At 45.1% G+C, this 19,911-nt stretch overlaps 1 protein-coding gene across 1 annotated transcript in view; it reads left to right on the plus strand.

Annotated features, from left to right (window-relative positions):
• GRIN3A (glutamate ionotropic receptor NMDA type subunit 3A) overlaps nt 1-19,911 on the plus strand; it is a 129,842-nt gene that overhangs the window by 86,104 nt on the left and 23,827 nt on the right. Inside the window, exons 4-5 of the mRNA XM_063296691.1 lie at nt 14,557-14,702; nt 16,257-16,372. Of these exons, the coding sequence (XP_063152761.1) occupies nt 14,557-14,702; nt 16,257-16,372 (262 nt within the window). The remainder of the gene's footprint in view (nt 1-14,556; nt 14,703-16,256; nt 16,373-19,911) is intronic.

Raw genomic sequence — 19,911 nt, forward strand, 5'->3', positions numbered from 1 at the left:
GCCGAACACGCGCACCGCACCTTCCTCATGACAACCACGGAAGACACAAACTATGCCGGCAAAAAGGTACCCGCACCACACGTGGGGATGGCCGGCCCCATATACCCAAAAAAGAAATTCAATCGGGAGCCCTGCGGGAAGTGTGGCAAACTAGGGCACAAGACGGTGGATTGCTTCGCCAACCGACCGCCGACCAGTGCACCTAAACCCACCCCGAAAATTAGCCCCAAACCACCCAACCTGGGGCCGCCCCCTCACCGCCGAATGACCGTGGCCACAGCGACACCAGAGGAAGGCTGGGACGCCTACTGGGGGGAAGAGGATAACGTAGACCCCGACCAGCCGGCGGGAAAAGCTCCCCGCCTGCCCTGAAACGCGTTGCGAGGCAGGCGGTGGGACAGCAGCGCGGACCACCTCGACGGAACAGCGAAAGCCCCGTAATAATGGCGGCAATCAAACTCTCTGGCGGCAACGGAGCCACCACGGCCGCGGCACTAGTGGACTCGGGGTGCTCAAAAAACCTCATCCACCCCGACCTAGTCGCCAAACTCGACCTCCGCTGCTTCCCCCTCCCCACGCCGCTGGCATTCCACCAGCTGGACAGCTCTACAGCGGGAGGGAAACCAGCCACGCTGCAAACCGAGCCGGTCACCCTGCAAATGGGCACTCACACCGAACGCACATCGTTCGTCGTCACTCACATCGGACGGCCCATTGCAGTCCTGGGGATGCCATGGCTCGCGACAAACAACCCGCGCATCAACTGGGAGACCCGCACCTTCACATTCGGCGACGGCGAGTATCGGGCACCAGTTCCAGCGGGCAGAACCAACCCCACGGTAGGACGAGCGGAGGCGACTACACAGGACAACGCCGCTACCACAGCAGACCTACCGGAACAATACGCCGACTTCTCCGAGGTCTTCGGAGAGGCAGAAGCTGACCAACTACCCCCCCACCGCAAGACGGATTGCCGGATCGACCTACTGCCCGACGTCCCCTTACCTAGACCAAAGATCTACTCGATGACCCCGAAGGAGATGGCAACCCTCCGGGAGTTCATCGATAAAAACCTAGACAGGGGATTCATAGAGCCAGCATGCTCACTGGTCGGAGCCCCCGTCTTATTCCGGGAGAAGAAAGACGGCACCCTACGGCTCTGCACCGACTACCGGGGCCTAAACGCGGCTTCCCTGTCCAACAAATACCCCTTACCCCTGGTGAAGGACATGCTCGCCCACCTGTCCACGGGCAAAGTCTTTTCCAAACTGGACCTTCGCGAGGCGTACTATCGCATCCAAATCAGGGAGGGGGACGAATGGAAGACGGCGTTCAACTGCCCCCTAGGCGCCTTCCAGTACAAAGTGCTGCCCTTCAGACTCGGGGGGGCCCCTGGGGTGTTCATGCAGCTCATCAATGAGGTACTGCATGAACATCTGTTCAAAGGGGTCCTGGTCTACATCGACGACGTCCTTATTTACACAAAAACGCACGAGGAACATGTGACACTAGTCAGGCAAGTCCTCGACAAGCTCAGAAGGGCGCAGCTCTATGCCAAGCCTACAAAGTGCGAGTTTCACAAAGCGCGCCTAGACTACCTGGGGTACCGAATCTCTGGGGACGGCATAGAAATGGACCCCGCAAAAGTCGAGGCGGTGCTAAACTGGGAGCGCCCCCGCAACAGACGCCAACTCCAGAGCTTCCTCGGATTCGCGAATTTTTACAGGTCATTCGCCCGGGGGTTCGCAGAGATAGCCCTCCCCCTAACGGACCTCCTCAAAACCAAAGGGGTGGGGGACACCCGACGCGCCAAGAACCCGGGCACAGTGTTGAATTGGACTCCCGCGTGCCAGACCGCATTCAACAAGCTGAAAGCGCTGTTCACCACGGAGCCAATCCTCACGCACCCGGACCCAGAACGGCCGTTCGTGGTCCAAGCCGACACCTCAGACTTCTCCCTGGGGGCCATCCTGCTCCAAAAGGACCCCACGGGACTCCTGAAACCATGCGCCTACCTGTCAAGGAAGTTCTCCGAGACAGAAAGGCGATGGCACGTCTGGGAGAAAGAAGCCTTCGCGGTAAAATCGGCGCTAGAGACATGGTGACACCTACTCGAGGGAGCCACCCAACCATTCGAGGTCTGGACCGACCACCGGAACCTCGAGGCCCTACGAACGCCCAGACGCCTTAGCCCAAAACAGGTCCGATGGGCCCAATTCTTCAGCCGCTTTAATTTCCAGCTGAAGTTCATGCCGGGCAAAAAGACCTTCCTGGCCGACGCCCTCTCCCGACTGCCCCAAGACGAAGAGCCCGCCCCAGACACCATTGGGACGGTCCTATCCGCCTCGCAACTGGGGATGGCCGTGACCACCCGAAGCGGCGCTCGGAGGCAGCTCGACTCTACGGCGCAGCCGACGGCGGGACAACCTGCGACTGGAAGAAGCCAACCGCAACTACCAGGGGGAATGCGCACGGACCTCGCCGCCGCCCTCAAAACCGACCCCTGGTTCCTGGCAAACCCCGACAAGGTAACGATGGCACAAGACCTCGCATGGGGGGAAGGCAGAATCTATGTCTCGGACTCGCAACGCCAGGCGATCTTGCATAGGTCACACGACGCCAAACAAGCGGGACACTTTGGGTTCCTCAAGACCCTACACCTAACACGGCGTCAATTCTGGTGGCCCGCACTCAGGCGAGACGTAAAAGCCTACGTGGCGTCCTGCCCAACGTGCGCTAGGGCCAAACGGGCACCAGGCAAACCCGCGGGGCTATTACAACGGGTGGCAGAACCCTCCCGCCCATGGGAGGAAATCTCTATGGATTTTATAGTGGACCTCCCACCCAGCCAGAAGAAAACGGCCATTTGGGTGGTGAAGGACTACTTCTCAAAGCAGGCCCACTTCATCCCCTGCACGTCGGTCCCATCCTCACAACAGCTAGCCAAACTCTTCCTCATCCACGTGTACAGGCTACACGGATGTCCCGCACGTGTGGTGACCGACAGGGGCACACAGTTCACCTCCAAATTCTGGCGGGCCTTCCTAAAGCTGACGGGGACCCAACAGGCCCTATCTACGGCTTGGCACCCCCAGACGGACGGAGCCACAGAGGTTCTTAATGCCACCTTAGAGCAATTCATACGATCATATACTAACTACCACCAAGACGACTGGGCTGAACTGCTCCCGTTCGCCGAAGTCGCATACAACAACGCCGTCCACACGAGCACGGGGAAAACTCCGTTCGAAGTAGTCTCGGGGCGCGACTTCGTCCCCATACCGGAGCTACCTCAACCCCCGGAACCCCAGGTGGACGCTAGCGACTGGGGACGGAAGATCGCGGAAGCATGGCCAGTAATCACGGCGGCGCTGAAGGATGCACAGGCAGCCTACAAAGAGCAGGCCGACAAGCACCGGCGCCAACAACCGACGTTCCAAGCGGGGGATATGGCCTACCTATCCACCAAGTTCCTAAAGTCAACCCAACCCTCGAAAAAACTGGGGCCTAAGTACATCGGGCCGTTCCGAGTCACGCAAATAGTGAACCCGGTAGCAATACGCTTGGACCTGCCACACAACCTACGGAGACTCCACCCGGTGTTCCACACCAGCCTCCTAAAACCGGCAACCACCTCCCGATGGCACCCAAGCACGCCACAGCCCTCACCGGTGATGATCGACGGGCAACACCACTTCGAGATAAGGGACATACTCGACTCCCGCAAGCAACGAGGAACTCTACACTATCTGGTCAGGTGGAAACACTTCCCCCACCCGGAATGGGTGGCGGCGCACAACGTTAACGCGCCTGACCTGACCAGAGCATTTCACCGGGCATACCCCGACAAGCCACAACCAAGGTCAGCAAGCCGTCCCCTGCAAACCCCCCCCCCGCAGGCCCCCCCCGCCTCCCGTGCCCCAAGGGAAAGGGCCCCCCCAAGCCCACGACTTGGGTGGACCTCCCCCCCCCCGTGACTCACTCCCCCCGCCCCGGGCCCACGAGGCGGTGACAAGCGTTCGCCAGCACCCTCCCCCCGCCCCCCGGCCGCGGGGGAGTGGCAAGCAAGTCAACAGGGCAACCTGGGGGCAACGCCCAGGAGCTATAACAAAGGCGACGCACTTTAAATAAAAAAAAAAGAAGGGCCCTACCTGGAGCTGATAAGCACCCGACCAGCCACGCCTCTCTCCTCGCCGAACTGAGCCAAACAAACAGGGTGTGGCTGGAGCATGCGCACGCCAGGACGTGACCCGGGCATGCGCACTATGGACACACCCTGGGAAGGCACGTGGTAGAGGGAGGAGCAAAGGGAGGGGCGACAACTACTCCGGCGGGAATTTCGAAAAAAAAAAAAAAAAAGTGCCATTTGACAGCTCCACCAAAAAAAAAAAAAAAAAAACACCAGAAAACCGGGGGGGAGCACTATTCGGACAGGGGGCAGTATGTCATGAGTGCCGTTGAGCTGAAGTCATCAGCGCAATGGCACACATGACAATAGCAAGGAAACAGGAGAAGGGGCTCAAGATAAGTAGCCATCAACTCACAACGACTAACGGCCAACAGACAATAACTAAACGGATCACGGAGCACACCCAAGCCATCAGCGCCAATACAACGGAGATCGCCCAGCTGACAGCAATCACCGGATGAATAGAAAACCCGATGATGGGCGATCCCGGAACGCCAGCGGGGCCTCACAACCCCTCACCCACCGGCAGGGCAACGTATTGGACAAAGGGGGGTGACGTGACCGCAAGTGAGGGGGCGCTGACCGACGCGGGGTATTTAAACCCCGCACCGGCGTGCTCCTGTCACTCTCAGCTTTTTTCTTCCGACGCTGTAACTGCACTGTGAATAAATCAGAGCCTGATCCATCGAACCAGTGTCTGAGCCTTATTCAGAGGCAGGCAGCGCATGACACTTAAGGCATTTGAGAACCAGTGTGGGATAATGGTTGAACTCTTAGACTACAGCTAGGGAGACCAGGTTCCAAATTCACTTTCAGCCATGGAAATTTTGCCAGTGATTTACCCTCTGTCAACCCCATTGGGTAAAGGAGATAGGAATCACAACCAGATGATAATTCTGTTTTATTGTAAAACTACATTGACAGATTCTTGCAAGTCTGAAAGTACAATCCTCCCCCCCCACCCCTCCTATGGAGGGTCTCCTCAGAGCCTCTCGCCCTGCCCACTATCCAGCTGTGGGCTATGCTGTCTCTTATCTGACCGTTCCCTTGGCAGTGTCTCTTGGGTATTTCCCACATACCATCACACCCTCACTCTCACTTTCACTAGCCTGGAGTTGTTGTGAAGGGAAATCCTTATGTAAGCCTCCTTGAGATCCTGGAGAAAAGGTGGAATATAAATCAAATAAATAAATCCTAAGTGCAGGAGGGTAGCCTTCACGCCTCTTTAGATGTTGTGAGATGATAATTTTCCAAATTCCTCAGTATGCCCAGTAAGAAGGCATCAGGCTAGAAAAAGCTGTTTTTTAAAGCTGCAACATCATCCTTTGCAAACAAGAAATACAACATCTTTTGATTGATCAAGTCATATGAATAGATTAAGAATCAAGAGGTCAATCTGTTTCTATCTGCACCTCCAGCACAAGCTGCTGCCTTGGAACTTCTCAGAATATCAAAAATCTAGACTGAACCAGATTGTAACCAATTAGACCATTTGAAATAATGGGTGCTTTTCTCTGGGCTTCTAAAAATGGAACGTTCTGGCAATTAAATGGTAAGTGAACTAAAACTACAGCAGTAGCAAAGAATAGTAATCTAAATTCAGATAAGGATCTAACACCATGAAGGAAGGTAAATGAATTAAAGATTAACATTCTGGATCATCAAAATGGACACAGGCACCAATTGAGACTGTTATCTGTCACTGTTGTTTTGGAAGTGATTTTAGAGAAGATTGGTGGCCCAATTTCCAGAATCAAAAAGCTTATTACATTACAGTTACATCACTAGGATGTGTACTAACACTCTTAAGTTAATCAGGTTAAATATTTTGCACCAGAAAAGCCACTTGCAAATTCCACAATAGTAACACTACCAAGTCAGGCATGCTGATTTCCACTGTTAGTAGAGGAACAGTCTAAGATCACTGATGGCTACAGGAGACCAATTAAGTTTCAGTCCAGAAAATTTTGGGTACATTATCTATGAGAAATACTACATAGTTGTACTGTAGGTACAATAGAATATAATTAAGAATCAGGAGGTTTTTTTCTACAGACTAAAGTAGATATGGTATTGAATGCATCCTTACATTAAATGTGAAAATAGTATTGGTTGGAGGGGGATTGATAATTACTGGAATCCTGGTGGCGTTGAGAGATCATTTTTCTTCCCTTGCAGTGGATCTCAGAAAATCTCTCCTTTCAAATTGGCATTCGCTATGGAAAGTCATCTTCTATGGTTGCCAACATTAATATTCATCAACCTCACCAGCTCCAAGCAAGATGCATTTTTGCACTTAAAAATACTTTCACGTTAAATGCAAAGATTCATTTAAAGTCCTCTTAAGTTGGCCCTAAATTGGTAGCTGTGAAGAAAATACTGTGGCTGAACATCTGGCCGTGGGAGTAGCATAACAGACTAGATTGGACTGATCCAGCATAGCGCTCTCTAGGACTCTCCCAAACATCTCCATTTAAAAGTATGACCTGACAGTCGCTGAACAATAAATTTCATCAGTAAGAGACAGGGACTGGACGCATTTTTAGTTGATGCATGGAGTAGAGCTTGCCCTTATTCTGAATTTGGTCTTTAAGAATGTATGCGACTCCACTCAACACCTGATATATAAAAATGAGCAGTGATGCTCCTTTTTTTTCCTAGCAGGCAGCACAGGCATAATAATTTCTGCAGATTGTTCAATTGCAATTAAGATTCAAAAATGGATAATTCCACACTGAGTCTTAAAGCTGCACACTGAAGAAGGAAGTTGATAGTAGTAGGCTGACCATGTTTCCTTGAGACAAAGATGGGACATTGGGATGGCAAAATGGGGCAGGGCTGGGCAATGGGCTGGATCGGCAGGCAGGAACTTCTCCGGTTTTCTTGGGCTGGGAATCTTCGGATTCCTTCATTTGTGAGAGGCGAGGCTGGGCTGGAGAGTCTAGTGAACAGTTGTCCCCAACAAGCCATTCCTCCTCTGGCTGTGCTTTTACATTCTTTTCTTCCCGCCGTTTCAAGGCAGGAGCCAAGCGGCTCGCCCTCTGATCACTGCCTGCCAGCTGATCCTGTTTTTTTCTTTTTAGGTTTCCCTCCAGGTTGAGCTCTGCAGCTTTTTTCCCACCATTTATGCTGAGCTCCCCCTCCTTCCACTCAAAGTCAGACTGCATTCTGACAGGTTCACGGGAACTTTCAAATTTTTCAGTAAGGTTTTTAAGAAAATGGGACAAAATGGACATTTATATTAAAATGATGGGATGGTCTGGAAATGTTAAAAAAACGGGACTGTCCCATTCAAAACGGGACGTATGGTCAGCCTAATAGTAGTGGGCAGGGAACTCCATTGGCTATTTCTGATGCTTTCATTTATCACCACCACCACTATATAGAATTCCCTGTAACACAGGTTGGGATGTTGTATCATCCTGCTTCCTTTCCTGATCTGGAGGCTCTATGATTTCCCTATCTGGAGGGCCAGTTTTTCAGAACTCGTTGTTGCAAGAGTGGGAAACCTTGAATCTTCTGGAGTTTGCTGACCTTTACAGCCCCAGCTCAAAAAATGGTGAGGAATGTGGAACCATGTTGCCACAGCCAGTCTCAGCGGGTGGCATGACCTGATTAAAGGTAAAGGTAAAGGTTTCCCTTGACATAAAGTCCAGTCGTGTCCGACTCTAGGGGGCGGTGCTCATCTCCGTTTCAAAGCCTTGGAGCCGGCGTTGTCCATAGGACACTTCCGGGTCATGTGGCCAGCATGACTCACGGAACGCCGTTACCTTGGCATGACCTGATTAAGCTTGTCTATATACAAATATACAATACAAATATACAATACATGTATATTTATAAATTGTTGAATTATACGTATGTACTACTATTAGGGACGCGGTGGCGCTGCGGGTTAAACCGCTGAGCTGTCGATCGGAAGGTCGGCGGTTCGAAACCGCGCGGCGGGGTGAGCTCCCGTTGCTCGTCCCAGCTCTTGCACACCAAGCAGTTCGAAAACATGCAAATGTGAGTAGATTAATTGGTACCGCTTCGGCGGGAAGGTAACGGTGTTCCGTGAGTCATGCTGGCCACATGACCCGGAAGTGTCCTATGGACAACGCCGGCTCCAAGGCTTTGAAACGGAGATGAGCACCGCCCCCTAGAGTCGGACACGACTGGACTTTACGTCAAGGGAAACCTTTACCTTTACTTTACTACTGTACTAATAGTTTACGTACATTATAAAACATACCCCCAAAACTAGAAAATGGAAGGATGAGAAAAATATAAACAGACATTCTAATATTTTCTTTCTGTACCCCAACGGATCATCTTGCAAGACTCTGGAGTGCACGCATCCCCTTTGGTTATGACTGCTGAATAAAAGGGAAATCATCTCATTAAGCCATCAAGAAGAGAGGCAGAAGTAGGTTTCAAGACATAGAGACTTTTTGTGTCTCCTTTCAGCCTCTGCTATATCACTCACACACACACACACACACACACACATGACATGATCTAGGGAAGTCCACATTGGGAAAATGAAACATTCATTAATTATTAAAGGTCCATAGTGGTCTGAATCACAGTCTTGATAAGAAAAACATCATTTTTTTAAAGTATTTTTGGTTAGCATGCAATTTGCCTCTCACAGTGCCTTATTAAAAAAAGCCACAACCTGAACACTTGCAAAATAATATATTTAAAAGAGAAACAGATTAATGCTATAAATCCCTTCAAAGATTAAGCAGTTGGCTAAATCAGGTTGTTAAATGGGCCAGGGAGTGAACAAGGACAAAGAGATAATGAGAAGTAGGAAGAACCACTGATTTCTGTTTTCCCCAAGATACTGCAGGAGAGCAAAATGTTGGTTTCATTAAAAAAATAATCTACATCAAATATTCAGGAATGAAGAAACAGTGGTTTAAATTGGACTAATAAAAGAATCCAGCAGCAACTGTTGGCTATATAGAGCTGCACATGGAACAGAAGGCATGCTGCGCTCCATATATGAGGAAAACATATTGTGCTCATTGAGTTCAGTCAGTCCATTCTTGGCTGGCCAGTTTTCAGAGAGAGCAAGATCTGCAACTGTCTGTCTGCCCCAGGTTCCATCATTCCAGAATCTGGAAGAAGTCCTGAAGTTCCAAACAGCTGGATTTTGAAGCTACAGAGGTATGGAGAGACACTGACATTTGCTATCATCTAGTGGTTGCTGGGACAAAAGGGTTAGATTCTTTAAGCATTCACCCCAATATCGGAAGAGAGGTATATGTCCCCCCCCCACTCCTTTTGAGCACTGGCTAGCTACTACAGAGGAGGAGGAGGAAGAGGAGGAGGAGGTTTCCAGACATTTTCAGTTTCTACCATGAAGGGTGAAAGGAAGGGGAACAAATATATGTATGCATCCCTCCGTGCCTGGCTGCCATCTGTTCTAAATGTGTACTAATTTACATTTAGCTTAAACTAATATGTAAAGGCATATTTGAAAAAAAAAAAAAAAATTCATCCAGAGCACTATACTTTCAGATTCCATCCAAAGTAGGCCATTCCGGCTCTAGATTTGGAAGAGCGAAGCATACAAGGCACAGGGATTTTGCTCCATACAGATTGCTATGCCTACAATTGCAATATTAACAGTTCTTCAAAATATCTGGGTGCTATTTTCCCCCAAATTGTACCCTCTCTATATTTTCCCAAGACAATGGTTGTCCCAGAGCTAGAGATAAATCTGCAGCATTTTACTGCAGTTAGATTTAATGAGAATGAATCAGTGAGTACCCACTGCAATGAAACCCTCTCTTGCCAAGCTTCTGAAACAGTGTACTGTATGTCCCAAGAAAGCCTGAGTAGCCACAAGCGCCCCACTGTGGTGTTGTGGAAAAATCATCCACTTTGGTGTTTGGCTCAGCTTTAAATTAAATGGGAAAACAGATGATTCTTGAGATGCTTTTTGGTTATCGAAAACTGCAGAGATGTCTTGAGATTAATCCATTGCAGTGCTTTATTTGCTTTGGTGCAATTCCTTGATTTATATAAAATTGACCTTGTGCTGGCAAATTATAAGCTTCAAAGGCTTCCCTTTGGACTCATTTGCAAATAGATGGTCATCATGTCTTAACTAAAACAAAGACAGGTTTGTAGGGGTAGATGGGCCATCATGGACTGTCTGCAGTAGAAATGGTTGCATTTAAATCAGTCTATTTCCTGGGGCCCCTATGTAGGTGCAGACACCTGCACACTCCATCTGGTGGTGGTGGTGGTGGTGGTAATGGTTGTTTTATAATTAGAATAATAAATAGGAAGTTGGCATAATGCTTCCAGTACCAATCCTAAGTATAATCGTTGTTTACAAAAATGCTTCTAGGGTCCACACATATCTCAAAGGCTCTCTTTAAACAATGAAAGGCTGCAGTCTAGTGCTCTGCTTGGAAAGGGGTTTGATTTGGGGGGGGGGGAGGAAGGAAATCACAGAAATATGCCAAGGTGGTAGAGGGTATCCCCAGAAGCTAACCTGGTTGACCAGTTGCTTGCCATCTTCTAGAAAATGGATGTTTGTGCTGTTTGGACCTGCCCACCTATTTTGTATGAGTACCCATTCCATGTTATCTAAATTTCAAGTGTGCCTACTAGCCTCCAAATGCTAGGGACCTGTTGGTGCAAATACTGTATTTTCAGTGGAGACACTTCAGATACATTGCCAACAGCTGAGAAATCAAGCAACATCCCTCCATATGAGACCCATTACCCATGGACAGCAACTTCTAACATGGATTCCATGTGTGGAAACAGCTTGTTCAGGTGAAATACCATAGCTCACAATCTTGGTCTAAGCTCAAAGTCATCCCCCCTCCCCCCGCTCCACATTTCACAGATTCAGCTGCAGGTAATAAAAATAGGGGAACTGTTGTGGATTTGAGGGCAAGGATGAAACTCAGAGGAGGGGATCACTGCAGATGTTGTAGCTACTCCTTGGATCCACCTCCCCTATTCAGTCCTATCAGGGACTGCAACGTCCTGAATTCTGAGCCAGGGTGATCTAACTCATGCATCAAGAAGCTAGGGGTTAGCATCCTTTGGTGGTGTAATGGCATGCATTATACTGTATAAAGGCAGGGGTCTGATGGGGCCTTTAGGCATCAATTTACTCCTCAGGAAGCATCTACTGAAGAAGCTGTATCATTCTGTAATATCATTTTAGTGTTGATGATAAAGCTATGTCCATCCTAATATTCTGGCTATGAATACAGTTCTGTCCAGGAAAATGGATGGGATATTAGACCCTTCCCTTAGCCTCCCATTCCCTTTTGTGAGCCAAATTCAGACCAAAATTTATCTTACAGAGGTGCTTGGCTTAGGCCTAACTCAAGTACCTTTTTAATTGCTTTATTTCATAAGGTTGGCTACTTAATTGTTTCATAAGAGAGAAGGATATTAAACAGTGTGATCCATGTCCAAGTCAGTTCTCCTGAATTTCTGAATTAGGAAATTAAAGAAAAGACATTTAAAGAACTGCTTATTCTCTAACAAGCGCTGGTTTTTGTTTTCTTTAAATTTGTAGTGTCATCACAAAACCATCCATACTGAGATATGGTAATTTGTAAATGCATTTAATCCATTCACTTCTGAAACAATTAAATGCCTTATTTAACTAAAAGTAATTATTTGTCCTACTTTTCATATTTATGGTCTCTGTCCTGCCACTAGTGGCCTTATTCAAACTGTGGAACTCCTTCCCTGGTGGAGCTCCAATGGCCTCATTTTTAACTACCTTCTGCAAATTAGTAATATTTTTACTTGAAGTTTGTTCTCAAGCTATTCTCTATTTCATTGATTTTATATTTTTATCAGCTATTTAACCTAATCATTCTAAGCTGTGGATGCATTAGAAATGTGGGAAGACATTCTTCTCTTAAACAGAACATCTTCAGACTGTTCCTCTGCATAGTTAGTGGCAATTTGGGTTATTCTGAAGTGTCCTTCAAAGATCTGTTACATGTCTAAAGCATAAGGATCATCTTCCAGTTAAGCAATAGCAGAAGTGAGATAATGTGATAATGACTGTGACTATAAGAAGATTGAAGTAGGCCCATGACTAGCCTAATTATGTCACAGCTCTATTTTCCAAATGGCACTCAAGTGAATAAATGACATTGAATATCAAGAAACAGGCAAGTTTGCTCTTTACCTTAAAAGCTACTTTCTACCCTTAATCTTTAAGATACGATGAGAAAAAGTAGTAAGATTTCAAGCTTTAATGGTTCCACTTACCTCTAGTGAGCATTAAATGTTTATCTCCACTCTGGAATTTCAGAGGTGGGTGCTAGTGTTCTTGAACAATGCAGGGGGTTCTCATTTACCCAATCCTACAGTTGGAAGAAATACGGTCACGGAAGGAGAGATCATGGCCTCATGTGACCTCCAACCAGAATAACCCAAATTGCCTCTTCTTTGCGACTCCAGAGCCAACCACAGTTGCAAAAAACATTAGAAGTATTGTCTCACTATTGTGAGGTGGGGAACACACGCACACACACAAACTCAAGCATAAGCCCTAAAATAGGCTTATCATAGTTCAGTGAGTTCCCACACAAGCAAGAAAACTCCATAGAGAATCCTGATCCAATACACTTGGGAGAAATACATTTCCACTGTGGCCCCTGGCTGCTCAAAAATTTTGAATGAAGTCCCACTACCATTAAAAGATGGCCTATGACATGAACCTGTTTGATCCTTTAATGGTCAAATTGTCTTGAGAAACTTGAGCATGAAAAGCAAAACTGGCTGTACTCTTCACTGGTCCTTACATGGGCAAACTCAAGTAGTTCAAACTCCTTGCAAGCAGATCAACCAGACATTCTTTGGATGCCTTAAAATTAGCCATTTGCAGAATTGTTCCCATAGCTTTAATGAAACTGTGTGGTTTCATTCATTGGTGGATTGCAAAAAACAATCCTGTGCTTGTTTTGTATAAATAACAGTGGGTAGATAGATTATGATGATAGAGATAGAGAGAGAGAGAGATAAATGATAGATGAGATAGAGAGATAGATAGAGAGATAGAGATAGAGATAGAGATAGAGATAGAGATAGAGACAGATAACTACTTGAATGGTTGAATGGTGTGGCATTTTTTTTTCACTCCTTAAATAGCTGAAAAAGTACTAAACGTATGACACCTTTAGGAGCGAAGATGGAAAATAGAGATGGAGGGAGAGGAGGTTTTCTGTTAAAATCCCCTAGTCTGGCTGAAAAATATGGGAGACTCAGAAGGATCTCCTGTCTCTACTGAAGTTCAATATTCTTTTGGCCTGGCTGAGAACCGGGCATCACGTACATTGCCCTTGTACTACAGCAGAACCACCCATCAATCTGCCAGTACTGGAAATTCAGATTTGCTGGGAGTCAGGTGGCATATAAATTTAATAAATTGCTGCTGCTGCTGCTGTTATACTGTCCACAGTCATCAGTCTGGGTAGTGGCTGTTGTAATCCTGCACATTTGGAGAACACCCCACTGGGGCAAATAGTTTTGAACTATTAGCGCAATGGACCCATTTCAACTGAAAGGAGGTGGGATTTTCCTGGAAGGATGTTTCTTTCTTGGACCCCTTCATTTGTTTTTGTTTCAATTGCCACCGCAACTACTGGATGCTTCAGTCTCTAACTCATCATGTAACACCGAGACAATGAAAAAATAGGCAAAAACTGAACGTTCCAGGGAAAGTATTCTGAAACGGCTTAGAAAATTAGGCAAAATTTCGATAAATGTATAACGATTTGAACTTTAAAAAAAAACCTGTTTCCTTGTCAAACTATTTGATGCAATGTTTTAGATGATAAACTACTTCTTTTTAGAAGTATCAGGGGTTTCGAACTGGGTATTCTGGCTGAACAGCTCTGGCATTATTGGTTTATCTTTGCAACCGGCAGAATTACTGCTGTATTACGGCTGGGCTCCACTGTGGCTGAAAACCGTTCGCACGACTCCTTTAAAGGCTGAAGTGTGATAAGAGTACAGTAGTTGAGATGTTGGAGTGGCACTAGGGAGACCCAGGTTCTAGTCCACCCTCAGCCATGGAAGCTGCCTGGGTGACTTTAGGCCAGTCACTTCCTCTCAGTCCAACCTACCTCTCAGGGTTGTTGTCCTGGGTAAAAATAGGAGGAGGGAATGCCATGTATGCCCCCATGAGCTGCTGTATGAAATGTGGGATATAAATCTAACCAACAAATATGTAATCATGCAATTCTCTAAGGACTGATAAATAATTCTCATCCATGTACACGGCTGGAAAGAACAAAGCTCTCCAAAATTCAGGGAACTAAGCAATACACATTCTTCATGGTTTGGTTTGGTTTTTAAATTGTTCTGGCATTTCTCCTCAGCTGCATCACCCTTCCCAGGGGTTTCGCTTTGGGACTGTGCGAGAAAGCAGTGCTGAAGATTATTTCAAGCAAAGCTTTCCAGATATGCATGAGTACATGAAACGGTTCAATGTACCTGCAACTCCCGATGGAGTGGAATACTTGAAGTAAGTATGCTTCCTGTGTTAGAGATGAGTCAACTAACACATGCCAAGAGAACTCTTGAATCCGCTTTGGGCTGGCACTCCAGCTTAATAGAGACCGTCAGTCAAGTTGCAGCCTTCCAACTATTGCTGAACAGCAACTTCAAGCAGCTCGAGACAGAATAGCTAATGGAGGAGGATGCTGAGAGTTCAGTGAACAAAAACCTGGAGCCCACAGTTTGCCCATCCTGGATTTAGCAGGGCAGATGCCTCACCCTAGTACATATGAGTCAAATGCCCATAAATGTCGATAAAGGCAGGAAGGCAGCTAATGAATAAAAAGGTCAGCCCTGTATGTTCCCGGGAGCACAGAAATATATTGTAGCTTCTTCAAAGACCATCCAATAAGTAATGGAGCTCAGAGGTGTCCACAGAAGCTGGTGCTTTGGTCAAAATGAACTTTGGAGCATTACACCACCACAACCTCTGATTCTTTCATGTGTGTGCATGTCACAACTCACATACAAAAAGGGCCAGAGCTTGCATTGCAATGGTGGAGTGTTGTTTTAATCCTTTACTTATTTTTGATGCCTCCCATGGATGCCTCTGCTGGATTCCGACTATATATGCCAACATTTTTTAAAATGTAATCATGAAAGATGGAACTTTATAGTGGAGCTGGTCCTACTAGTGAGGTGGTTCCTTCAGCTGGATCTCAAAATGTTCAACAAACTAGAGAGATCCCAAATGATCCCTTCAGCTGGAAGAATAGGGCTTAGAATGACAAATACAATGTGATATAAGCAAATATAGTACAAAGTGGCACAAAAGAGTTTCAACTTCACATATATTTTAATGGTATCAGAGTGGCGGTGAGTGATCAGGAAAGGGATCTTGAAATCATAGTGGAGAATTCAATAAAAATTTCAACCCAGTTTGTGGCTGCTATCCAAAAGGCAAAGTCCCTGTTTGGAATGATTATGAAAGGAACTGCAAATAAAACAGCCAGTATAGGAATGGTTTCACACATCAAAGCTTTGCTCAGCCCTGCCAAGTCAGTTGGCTTCTCTGTATGGGTTATCTGTAGATGCTAAACCAGAATAAACAGGCAAAGTTGACTGGAAGTCATGTGAGCTAGATCATCGGAGAAGACTTTACAGTCCATCCAAGGTGCTTTGAAGCTCCATCAGTTGTGCAGATCAGTTTGTTGTTGTTCAGAGATTCCTCCCAGATAAGGTTTATTTTTTTAAAAATCGCATTACTGTTTTTCTAAAATCTGATTGTTTTTTAAATAATGTTTCTAGTTAAAATGTATCCATTAGCTTTTAAAAGCCATGTGTGTTTCAATTCACAGAGTAAGAAAAAGATAAATGGGTTGGCGGGCTGTGACATTGGCACCAGATTACATATGTTTATTGGCTTATAGATGAGGCTTTGCTCTGATTTTTGTTAAAGGCTTTCTGAGGATTAAGGGAAATAGATCTAGAATTTCCATCCAGAAAGAGTAAGCCTTATATCAATGGATATAACTGCACTGTTGCTTGTTTGTTGTACATTGTTGAATGCTTTTATTTTCAGGCAGGATCCAGAGAAATTAGATGCCTTCATCATGGATAAAGCACTCCTGGATTATGAAGTGTCCATTGATGCTGACTGCAAACTTTTGACAGTGGGAAAACCATTTGCTATTGAAGGTATGAAGCAACTTTATAAAACTATGGTCTATATAGCCATTCTTATTTATCGTTTTCTACATATTCTTTACAGCAGTGGGGAGATGCCCAGGCACTGAAAACCTTGCATGGTGCCCAGAACACCCCTCCAAAAATTGTCACCAAATTGTAATTGTTATTGTCACGGAAGGGTAAAGAATGAAAATCATGGGGAGTAATCATACAAATTGCATTCAATTAATACTATATAATGTTGTTTACATTAAAAAGTAATTGAATTCCATTTTTAAATTAAAATTAAATTAAATCCACTCCTACTTTTTGGCATGCACTCTCTAGGAAGCCCTCCTTGGCTCAAAACAAAACAAAAAAAGTTTCTTATCCTTATTTTACACCCTACAGGCCCACAAAGCATTTTGCTATATTTAAATACAACGAAAATCCATAATCCGTATCAAAGAAAAACTTTTACTGTACCAAGTCAGGTTTAACTGACTAGACTGGGAAATTGAAAAGTAATCCTTGAAGCAGGCAAAGTGAAATAGAACGTGGCCAGAAAACCCCATGATTTGTCATGTAGTCATTAGGAGTTGAGCTGAATTTAATGGCATATTTAACTTTTATGTTGTATTTTAAGGAAGCTATGAAAAGAGTGAAATCATATTATATTACGAAAATATGTGGGACCTCATTTCAAATTTGTACCAAGAGTAGGAAGCCTATGGCTCTCCAGATGTCACTGGACTATAAAAGCCTAACAATTGGCCTTGCTGTCTGAAGGTGATGGGAGCTGGAATCCCCAACGTCTAGAGGGCCTACAGAATCTCTATTTGTCAAATAACAACACAGAAAATGTGGTCCTTCCAGGGGCTACCACCCTCACAGTGGATTCCACTATAACTTTGTAGTTACTTTGACCACCAGGAGTCACCACATGACCAGTTTCATCTTCTTTGGGACTCTTCAGATGTGGGTTCAAACTCTCTTCTGGGAAATGAACCCATGGACCTTTGCACTTTAGATGACTATGCATAGTGCATTAGCTTTAGGAGCTATCCAAATTCTGGGGCTCAGTGGTTGCAGGAAAGGATATATAGAATCTATCAGAAATTTATCTTTCTGCTATGGGAGCTTAAAGGAAGGTGGACTGTATATAACTTTCTGATAGCTTCCATGACTTTCTAGGATTCTGAAGTCTTAAGAGATTTACTGTATCTTTCTTCATTCTACCTCACCTTACCATTATTGGCACAGCTTTCCTGTTCCTAAACAGACTTCCTGTTCCTATGTTGTGGTTTGAGCTACTCCAGCAGGATAACAAGGTTGGAAGGAAGTATTAAGAGTAGCGAGGTACAATGGTCTGCATGATGGATGGTTGTTCTTCAGAGTGATGTGTGGAGGGGGGGGGGGAGGAAGGAAGGCAGGCAGGCAGGCAGGCAGGCAGGCAGGCAGGCAGGTCGGCCTAGGACTACTTTTGCGGTTGCCAGACTGGAGGCAAACAAAGTACATTGTCATGAGGTAAAGTCCTAGTTCCTATCTCTATCAAATATGGACTTCTAACTTTCTACAGCAGGACTGGTTCCACTATAGAAAACTCTTAGCTAGTTAGAATAGGCATACCCCTAGAGTGAACCAGCTAAGCTGGCTAAATATAGTTTCCTGCGTATCCATACACCAAGGGCACCAGCTACTATAAAACAGTGCCATATTTCCCAGATGCAAAACATGGTACAGGAATTGCTGATCTCCTGCTCCTTTTCAGTTTTGTGGAAGGACTTAGTGGACTCTCCTTCTACCACTAATAGTCATGTATTGACACGTGCTAAAGAGGTGATTATACAAGCAATTAGAAATCCCCATTGGCAAAATTGCAGAGCTCTTTGGAATTTATTCACTTAATAGGCATCCTCTTTTTAACTGGTGTGAACCTGATGCTCCCTTTCTCAGTTAAAAATGTAACAGTAATTATTGTTCTCTCTCCCTCTCTCTTTCTCTCTCTGTGTGTATCTATCTATTTATATATTGCGTTGATGATGATGATGATGATGATGATGATGATGATGATGATGATGATGATATCTACATACCTACATTAGGGCTACTGTAACTGAGATCCAGCAACCACTAGATGGCAACAAAGTGTCAGAGTTTCTGTATTTCTTTGCTGCCATCTAGTGGCTAGTGGCTCTCTACATTCATATTCCCAACCAACATAATAGTAATGCAATCCCAAGCATGCCTGCCTGCCTGCCTGCCTGCCTGCCTGCTTCAAACAAGCAAATCTAAGTAGCTCTCCATAAATACAGTGCATGAAACAATTGATGGACTATTGAGCATCTTGCAGCTCGATATTCATTCTCTAAGCATTATATCTATTCTCATGTATCCATTTCACTCTTATCACTCTTACTCCCTTCAAAATACTCTGCATTTTCTCTGCCTCTTTTAATTTTAATCATTTCTTTCTGCCTTTAGTTACTTTCTTTGCAACTAATTTGTTGCTCTCTCTGTATGTTATACAATATCTTTCCCTCATCCTCATATTTTGCAGCAATTGTTCTCTTATATAGATTGTTTCTTTTGTTATCTACAACCTCTGTCATGTCATCCTTCCACCAAGCATCCTTTTTATTCTTCCAATTAGCATAACCACACATACTGTACCTTTGTGGCACTCTGTGACAAAAAAATATCAAAAAAGGGAAAAGTGTGAAAAAGAAAAAAAAGAAAAAAAGGAGTAACTTCATCCCAGCAAGTAAAGACAATTTTAGTAGCTTATCACCGTCTCTAAGTAGAAAACAGTCACTCTTCACCCCATAGCTCATCTCTTAAGTAAAAAACAAAATTGAAATGCTTTGTCAATCGTTATTTGTCAGCAAAAGTCCAGTAAGAGCAACCAGATATAACTATTTTTAATTTTTTAGCCCTGATCAGATAAGACGACCTTGTATTCCTTCCCTGAATTTTTAAGCATCTTACTTTTTAACCCCTTCAGAAAGGGTCCCAGAGCTAGTTTTCTGTTGAACTGCTTTTTAAGCCAAACATCTTTCAGAACTTTAACAGAGTTCTTTTGTATATCCAATAAGTAAAGTTTGTCCTTTTGCCTGTCACTTCTAATAAGTCCTTCAAGACCTTAACAGAACTCTTTTGTATATCCAGTAAGAAAAAGTTATCCAAATCAGTTTTCTGGTTCAGTGGTTGTGCATCTCCTTTAGGGAATAAGTCATCCATCAGATCCATTTGTGTGTCCATATATTTCTCCATATCCTCCTCATTCCTTATCACATTTAAGTCCCCCTTCAAAATAATTTCAAAATTATCCATTGCAACTTATTCTTGTTCTGTAACTTCATTTCAACATGCTCTGTCCATCTTATCAAGAAGTTTGTCCATCTTATCAAGAAATTTGCCTAACTTACCAGAAAGTTTGGTAGACCAATTTTTAAAAATTCCTGTCATAGATTCCTATTCCATTCTTTTCTTTTTCCTCTAACTCCCTCAAGTGTCCAACCTTCAAGGTCCCCTTATATTTCAAACCCAAAACAATTGCCATTTCCCAT

This window comes from Candoia aspera, chromosome 2 (genome assembly GCF_035149785.1).
Source record: "Candoia aspera isolate rCanAsp1 chromosome 2, rCanAsp1.hap2, whole genome shotgun sequence".
NCBI lineage: Eukaryota > Metazoa > Chordata > Lepidosauria > Squamata > Boidae > Candoia > Candoia aspera.